General features: G+C 33.1%; 1 protein-coding gene across 1 annotated transcript; it reads right to left on the bottom strand.

Moving 5' to 3' along the window:
* Nucleotides 1-3,384: 3,384 nt before the first annotated feature.
* Nucleotides 3,385-4,344, bottom strand: LOC139889162 (uncharacterized). Its single transcript, XM_071872125.1, has one exon. The coding sequence runs from the start codon at nt 4,342-4,344 to the stop codon at nt 3,385-3,387; it is 960 nt and encodes a 319-aa protein (XP_071728226.1).
* Between the last annotated feature and the right edge of the window lie 5,606 nt (nt 4,345-9,950).

Genomic DNA, 9,950 nt, shown 5'->3' with positions numbered 1-9,950 from the left:
AAATACATCATTCATCGATTTCACAGTGAGGTACTGACCTCTATATGATACGTTTTGTAAACATTGCATTCTTTTGAATAGGCACACGATAATTGAATATCAAATTCCAAGGTTTTTGACGTTTGATGATTTCTACATATAGACAATCACCGTAATTAATAGTTTACAATACTACATCCGTTGATAATGCAGTCAAAATAAGATACATGGTGATGATTTTGTGAATGCAACGTTTTCTCGAATAATGCATGTATGACTCCATGCACATAGCTTGTATAACAGATAAGCAAACATCGGAAGACTTTTGGGAACCTGAGAATAAATATGCTTAAAAGTGTCAACACAAAGGTTGGTGAGTTCATAGTTTTAATGTTGCGCATAATCTATATATAAAGGTGGATCACAAGATTTCAGTTGTTTCATCCAGAAACTTTTATCAAATTATTCTACAAGATTGAGCACCCTGGTACTAAACTTTAACGTCTATATAATAAGTACCCCTGTTTTAACATACATGCAACCAACATGTACACGCAAACCAATGTGTACTAACCTCAAATAGCATATGTCTGTTTTATAGTTCAGGCTAGGGTTTCTTTACCTGGAACAGATGGGGATGTCAAGCCCTATAGATCCATATATAACTACTCGCGCCCACCAGTTCTTATAACCGGCAGTTACTAATTACCGAAGCTAAGGGATTTTCGGTTCAAACTCGGTGTAGAATTTAGTATGTACTTGTGTCCATTGCGTTTAAAATAAAGTGCATGTATTCTCAGCCCAAAAATATAGATTGCAAAAGCAATTAAAAAGGGAGCATATGAAACTCACCTTAACAGCACATAAGGTCATTCACCGAAATGTGATCGAAACTCGGAATGCAAAATAACCGTAGATCTCAACCTAGAGAACATATGTTGGTCAATACATGTCTAAAAAGCTAGGTCGGGTCATAGTGTATCACAATCCTAATGCTCGAGACCGACATGTAAAAGTTAACAAAAGTCATCTCAAAAGTAAACCAGACCCAATATGATCTTTAAATCTATACATGTTTATTAACATAGTATAAGTCTTGATAATTGAACGAATTTATAGTTTATCAAACTCAAAATATTATTTATTTCAGGAGCTATATTATATTTGAATTATCATGGAAATCGAACATGATTTATTATTTCATATAGTTTTCCAATACTTGTAAAATTAGATTATAGTGTTTATAAAGCTTTAAAACATGATAAGACAGTCAACTTTGATAATTGTTCAACAAGACGAGATGTGCCTTATATAGAAATTCATTTACTCGATTAGTAATATTTGAAAATCCAATTTATCAATCTTATAAACAACTTGTTTAAATATCAATTGCAGATTCAAAAGCAATTTCAATTAATGTTAATTATAATTCAGTTGACCGTAACTTTTAATCCGTTCCTCGAAAACACACAATTTCTAAATGAAAAGTTATTAATTTTTCGACAGCTTTCCAGCGACATGCATATCATATACCTTTTATCAATAACATATGTATCAAATTTGTAATTCATCATATACTATCTAACGACAAAATTAAAGCATACAAGCATTCATAAACATATATACTTGAGCACTAGACATGGATACACTATTAATATATAAAAGATAAGATATGAATGATCACGTATCAATATTGTGATTCAATATTGCAGGAAAGTACGTAGACGCAATGGAGATAATAAACACTAGGTTTGACTTGCGAACAATACCCCCGAATCATACCCATAAACTCCATAGCTATAACCCATAGTTTCCTTAGCTCTATCCCACTCGAAAAACTCGTTGTGAAATAACTCGATCATAACCTCGTCATATTATTTTATGTATAATACTAATACTACTAATATTAATATTAAAATTAATATTAAGAATAATAATAATAATTTATAAGTAAAATAAATATATATACAGAGTAATTGAGATAGATAGAGATATATGGAATGAGTTTGGCTGAAACACTCGAGCTTTTATAGCACCATTTCTGAAATAGCACTCCATGCAATTGCATGGGGTTTACTCTCTATGGCCATGCGATCGCATGGCAAGGATTTCCAGCTCACCTTATTTTGTTGTTTTGCTTGTCGACATATTTAAATAAATATATAATTTATATAATTTATATTAATTAATTATATATTATATTATATTCTCGTGCCTAGTTAACTTGTAATTTTGGTTCCGATGTCTTGTACGTTTACGTTCGACTTATGTCCCGTTTCCCGTTTTTTGAACGACGTTTCGTACGCTTTGAAAACTAGCACTTTACGTTTCGCGATGTGTACCTTTATTAATAATTGGACTTAATCATCGATAGACTATATTACTCGAAGTATAACTTATACATTTGAGTAATTTGGTCATTTGCTTCTATAAATCAACTCCTCGTTGTTTATTAAAATATATTTAATAATATCGAAACATTTTATATCTAATTCAATTCTATACATTATCACATTGTAAAATATATATTTTCGTTTAGAAAAATATAAATTTGTATATAATATTTATTTATCAAACGGAACAATAAACGGGGGTTACTATCGTTTACAAAAATAATTTTGAACTTTAATATATATATATATATAATATATATAAATACTTTTTATATACACGTTGCAAGTTATTTATATATTTAATTCAAATACACTCAAAAAGGAAGGATTTCTTAAATCAAGGTGGACCTCTCAACAAAGATTTATCACAATACTTACGAGATTTATAATTGTTGAAATATCTACTAATCCAATCATTGGTATTATCTTCTAATTCTGTAGATGAATATATTAAGCATATATTGAGACAAATACGTTTAATGTAAAATATTATACATTTAATACTTTGTTAACGTTTTCAAGTTATAATATATATACATATATATATATATATATATTCATATCCATTTATATATTCGTTCGTGAATCGTCAAAATTTGGTCGAGGTTAAAAGAATACATGAACATGGTTCAAAATTTTTGAGATTCAAATTAACCGACTTTGCTTATCGTGTCGGAATCATATAAGATTAAGTTTAAATTTGGTCAAAAATTTCCGGGTTGTCACATATGGCATCAGGCAACAGACTGTTTGGGGCCGAGAATAATGCTTCAAAGAAGTTGATTACGTGCTCTTTAACAATTAGAGGATCTTCTTGCCAAAAATTGTTGATTTGCATACCTTAAATAAAAGACGATTGTTTCCTAATTCGAGTGACAACATGAAAAAACCTTGAGCTTTTGTCGCCTAATCTTAGCCATAAAAATCGAGATTGATGTCTCCTTTTTGTATCAATATGGGTCGTCAACCGTTTCTTGCATTCTTTCAAATTAGCAAGATCAAACATTTCGCTTTAAATAAGATCACGTTGCTTAAAATAAGCTTTTAATCTTTTAATATCCGAAACGCACACTTTAAGAGCCACAATGTCTTTATCTTGGTTTGACAAGTTACAAACTTTTAGATCAGCTTTTAGCATTCGAAGTGTTTTCCCTAGAATGAAGGCTGCCCATCCGTGCACCGGATAGGAACACCGTTTAGATTCACACAGCCCCATAAACCCCAGTTTCGATAGCCACGAATTGTTGAATCGAAAAGGTCTAGGACCCCAATCCGACAACTTTTTACCCCAAATAATAGGCTTATGGTCAGAGTGTTCCGAATTAGCAAGAATTAATATTGCATCTGGCCACATTTGAGAGCATCTGAGGTTAACCAACATCCTATCTATTCGAGAGAATTTGCCTAAGGGACCTTCCCACGTAAAATCATCATTCGATAAATGTTGATCAAACAAATTGGCATTGAGGATAAAGTTGTTAAAAGAATCAATACCATTCTGATCGGTCGTTTCTCCTAACCTTTCATCCGGAGAGCAAATCGAATTGAAATCGCCTAACAAACATAACGGACCCGACCAATTACAAGCAATTTCGGTCAATTGTGTCCAAACTCTCTTTTGCTTGATTGCTTGATGAGGGGTATATAAATTTATAATTAAGACAATGGTATTGGTTGGAATGTACCTCAATATGGTTGCTATCCAATTTTTGCGGACCCAAGATTGTAACAGAGAGAAAAAATCGGTTCTCCAAATTGACAAGAGGCCTCCTGATCTGCCATATGCCTCGGATTGAACAGAATAGAACATGTGATGATTCCAAATTGCATTGAGGTTCGGTTGTGATACAACTTTTACCATAGTTTCTTGCGTAGCTATGAATTGTATTTGAAAGCGAAAAACCAAAGAACCCACCATGTTACCTCGTGCTTTATTACCGAGGTCGTGGGTGTTCCACGAGGCAAGCCTCATGGCTTTTGTGCGATTGGTGCTTCATCGTCAACCATGTTCTCCATTAACACGCCAAAGTTGAACATCTCCTCTTTAAAGGTTAATTTTTTCGCCCCAAATTGAGCTCCATTAATATTACTTTTTTTGTAAGATGCTTCTTTCCCGACTACGTGATTAATTTCACTCGTGGTATCGAACATTTGAGATCTCTTCAACCCACTTAGTGCCATTATCGAGATATTTCTTCTTATTACATTAGGTTTTGGAGATTATAGCAGGAGAAACAGAATCATCGATGTGATTGCATCGGGCTCTAATTTTTTCACATGAGAGCTTGCATTGTTATCAATACATTGATCAAAAGGAGTGGCGATTTTGGGTTCAGTAAGTTTGACAGTAAAAGAGATGTCAGAATTAATGAAGGAATTGCTTTTTGCGGGGGAGTTGTTCAAATTGAGAAGGGAATCAGAAGAGTTTTTTGGTGAATTTTGCTCAAGGGCAGGATAGTCGTTTGTGTTTAAGGTAAATGACTTTGCTTGTAAAGAAGTAGAAGCAGGTGTCCCTTCCTCATTGGCAGATGTATCAAGTACTTTTCCAATACCTTTTGAAGAAAATAAAGATGCCTTGATCTCTTTTTCAAACTTTATAACCGAATCAGACTTATCCCTTTGGGGTCTAACAGCTCTAGTTACCTTTTCCATAAAGTTATGCATTTATCTTGGCACTTTTACTGTTTTTGGGCACTTTGACTTTTGGGGTGTTTTAAAATTCAAATTGTCCTCCTCAACGGCTATTTCACCCTCCTCCCTTTTAAAGTCAGTTTCCGGCAACTTATTCTCCAGTGCCGGAATTTCGTTAGTAGACAACTTTTTTTTATCATCTAGAGCTATAAGTGCCAGATTGAATGCATCGCCATATTCTGAGATGATTTTATCCCCGATTGTTTCGATCAAATAGTCTTCAAGAACTTCTTCCACCCATAATTTGCAGCTGGAAGAATTCTCAATGTTTGCCCTTTCGTACTTATTAATCAGACCTGAATCATCAGTTTCGATGCGTGCATTACATCGGTACGTTTGAGTCTATGGGATAAAGTATCGATGTGTAATACTCTTCCAAAAGAATTGGCAACCTCCATTGTGCAATTAGAAGAACAACAATCAACCCCAAGTGGTGGCTTGGTGGTATGATGCTTGAAAAGTTCCAAAGTGACCCAGGTTCAATCCCCGCCTGCTATACTTTGGGGGGCTTGCCTTTCAAAAAAAAAAGAACAACAACAATAAAAGGGAATACCTTTGATTGCCAATTTGGTGATTCTGGAAAACTTATTTTTTCTTGCAAGTAATGGAATTACCTCGGTGAATTCCACGTCGTTCATGGTTGGTCCCATGTTCATTCTTTTAAAGCTTTCTTCGTCGCTTCATTGCACAATATAGCCATACGATCCCCAAGCCGAAACAGAATCAATGGCTATAAACCTGCTTTTCAGCCATTTGAATAATTTGAGAGCTTTGATGGGTTTGTTATCTACTACAAGGGCAGTCCACTTTAAACGATCAATGGATTGTTGATTAGGAGCTAATGAGATTTTGGGTTTGGGGTCGTATGTCTTTGGAGGAATTTGAGTTTTAAAAGGGTTGTCCTTGACGGGGATTTGAGCATTAGTTGGGTTGACCTTGATAGGTTTGATGATCATCTCTTTTTTAGCGAACCCGACAAAAAGAACCCTGCCGTTGATTAGCTTACCCTTCATGTCCCGGATCACACTAGCCGCCTGCTGGGAATTTGCAAGTTTGACGAAAGCAAAAGAAGGATCTTGTTTCCATGAGATACCATGGATAGGTCCGAACTTTTGCAGGAGGTTGGTGACTGTAGTTGGGTTTGTGAATCTCGATAAACCACCCAAATAAACAGTTGCTTTCTTAGCGAAAATTGGGTGTTGCGTGTTATTGGAAAAAGTTTGATGATTTGGGTTTTGTTGATTAATAGGGATTGAATTTGGAAAAGAAGGTTGAGATTTTTGTGAATTTGTTTGGTGATTTTGAGTTGGGGGTGTTTTTTTTTTTTTAGAGAAAAAGGAATTAATGATTTTTTTCACTTTGTTGTTGTTGTTTGCTACAAGCAACATCAACTTAAATGTGTACTCCATTTTGGATATGACAATGAAATACAACTGGTGTTCCTCTGAAAGCTCAGTTTTAGACAGGGCCGTCTCATTAATTCCGAGGACCATGTGCATACATAAAAATGGCCCTTAAACGTAGTTGTTTTTTGAGTTAAACAGGTTCAATCCGCTATGTGAACCAACACGAATTCGGCCCAACACCAATTTTTTTTAATTAAAGGTATATAATTATAAAGGACTTTACAAAATTTTGGGCCCCATAGAATTTTCGGGCACTGTGCAACCGCACATTTTGCACATGTCCTAAGACGCTCTTAGTTTTAGTTAAGAAAAAGTATTATGTTATGAGTTTTTAATTTTTAATATTAATTTTTACTTTAACTATTATTCTAGTAATGTAGAGTATCATCATAAAATCGGTTTAATAAATATTTATTCGTCTTTCAATACTACTCCATAAAGTTCTATTTTTTACTAATAAAGTATTATTTTTGAAGGCCCTTCAGTGCTGTTTCATTGGGTCCCCTCGATACCTTCTCCACATTTAGCTATAAGCATTTTGAGTGTTATATAACTAGTTTAAGAACAGTAAAAACACGAGTTTTTTGAGAAAAAGTACAAAGACTAATTAAAAAATGATTATTAAAAATTGTATTACTCCCTCCGTCTCAAATCTATTGTCTCCAAGCAAAAAACACGCAGTTTTAGAAAATCTCACTAACTTCTTTCTCCACCAATAATATATCTTCTCTCTCCAGATTAACCTTTTTTGATTGGTTGAAAAAGAATCCGGACAATTAATTTGGGACATCTCAAAATGGAATACTGGATAATGGAATACTGGACAATAGATTTGTGGTGTGGCAAAAAGTTAGAAACGAATCATAATTTGAATTGATAGTATAATATAGATATAAAACCAATGAATAAAAAGAGTTATAAATAAATTTTGAAGATAGCAAATTTACTTTATCAATTTTATCGGGAAATAACAATTTACAATTGTAAGACATTAAAAATATTTTTATATTTAACAATATTAAACGGCATCAATATTAACTTTAAGGTTGAGCGTTCAAGTTATGAGATGTGAGTATTGTTTACTAGTTACTACTAATGATTTATTTATTGCACATACATTAAAGTCATATGTATATGTATATATGGTTAAAGTTTCTTTCCTTTTTGAGGCATATACACACTTAATGCGATTTTTTTTATACAAATATCATATAATGTTTGGTTGGTGGCCATATATATATATATATATATATATATATATATATATATATATATATATATATATATATATATATATATATATATATATATATATATATGGTGAGGATCCAGAGAAAATCAGAGGTGTTAGAGAACCGAGAGAACCAACAGCTCGACCTTCAATCTGCGTGCAGCTCGAGTCAATCTGCGTGCGGATCGAGTCAATCTGCGTGCGGCTCGAGTCACGATGGGTGCAGATGGAGTCAATCTGCGTGCAGATTGAGCTTGTTTTTGGGTGCGGGTGTGACGACCCGAAAATTTTCGACCAAATTTAAACTTAATTCTTATTTGATTTCGACACGATGAGGAAAGTCTGTAATGTTGAGTAACAAAGTTTGTAAACTATATTCATAATATCATTTAACCTTTGACTACTCCCGAACGATTCACGAACAACTATTTGTAAATAGATACGTATATATTTAGATATATATAAATAATAATTTGAAATATATTATAATTAACTATGTAAAATAAAACAATATAAAATAATTATTATTTAAAACATATCTATATATATAAATAAGGTATATTGAATACATAAATATAGTTCTGAATTTATTTAGTAAACAATAATAGCACTCGTTTGTCAGTCGATCGCTATTAAGCAAGTTAAATACAAACTTATGTGATTTTAAAATAAACGGTGATCCGAAAATGAGTTTTATAAATTATAGGCTTATTAATAATACATTTAGAAGTTATTTGATAAATTTTAAAACTTTTTATATTTTACTTGGGGTTGGGAGTGAATAATTAATGTAATTTTTAATTAATAGTTAATGCCCGAATTTTATACCATAACGATTAAAATAAATAAATATAATTAAAATAAAAATTTGAGATTTTTCGGAAGACTTTTAGTCGTCACTGATTTAACAACGGACCACGATACAATATCCGTAAAATGGTGTCAGTAAGTAAAGCCAATTGAGATGGCTGCTACACTATTTGACTTATAATACACATGATTATTATTAAGATATAATATCTTCTGCCGTTCCAAAAAAAAAATATTATTAAGATATATTATAATTATTATTATATTAATATTACTAATTTACAATGTTATATATTTGCACATTATTATGATTTCAAACACCCACCATCACAAACACAGTATCCTTATATCTTTCTTTTTCTTTTCTCTTGATCGAACCTTTTCTGTTTTTCTTCAAATGAACCCCAATTTTGTTGTTTGATGTCTCTATATGATTAAAGCTAGGAAATCAATTGGTTATAAATATATACTCATACATAGGCATATCATGCACATATACACTAAAACAAAACACTACACTTCCTATCTTTCTACCTTGTTCGAATTAACCTTCACCGAGACTTCCATCACCACCAACGAGCTCCGCCACTCGACTACCGTTAAACCGCCACACTTCACCACCTTTAATTACTCTAAACCGCTACCATCGAACCCATGAAAACTTGTACTCGATTATTTTTTTTCTTCCTTTCTCCACCACCAACGGCTACAACCACCATCACTACAACTATTAAACTTCACAAGAACCGTATTGTTTCTGTTTTTAATTCTATCCGAGGAAACCCACCTCAAACCACCGTAAAACCATCATATTCAACCGGAGATATCACCACCCTCACCAACCCGTTTTGCTCTCTACTGCAGCCGCATCTATTTTATTGATCATGCACACTGTTATGACTACGAAGTATATGATGAAGTTGATGTTGATGATAACGAATAAAGATGATGGTGATGACTTGATGATACAACGATGATGATAACGATTATGATGAGTGTCGAATTGATGTTATTGACCGTGGCTGACTTGTTACTAGTAGCGGTTCTTTATATATATTCGATGATGGTGAAGATACACAACGAAGGTGACAATGAATAGTTGATATAGATGATGATGCGTAATGATTCTAAGTATGATGAAGAGGTTGAAGACGATGATGGTGGGTACGTGAATGAGGTAAATGATGATGATGATAAACCGAAAATATCCTTACTGCCCTACGATCTATATATATATTTTTTTTACCATCGATTAGTTACAAAATTTAAGTGGGTTTTAAATTGGGTTTCAAGTACCTACAAGATAAAACAATAAAAGGTGGGCTGTAATTCAGAAAGGTAATTGATAGCTCAATGGTTGATGTGTGTTGGTTTGAACAAGAGGTCACGGGTTCGAGCCTGGGTCAAGGCAGCTTAATTTCTTTTTGAAGCTACTCCTAT

This window comes from Rutidosis leptorrhynchoides, chromosome 2 (genome assembly GCF_046630445.1).
Source record: "Rutidosis leptorrhynchoides isolate AG116_Rl617_1_P2 chromosome 2, CSIRO_AGI_Rlap_v1, whole genome shotgun sequence".
NCBI lineage: Eukaryota > Viridiplantae > Streptophyta > Magnoliopsida > Asterales > Asteraceae > Rutidosis > Rutidosis leptorrhynchoides.
Note: the sequence above shows the minus strand (reverse complement) of the source record. Positions and strands in the feature narration are given on the sequence as shown.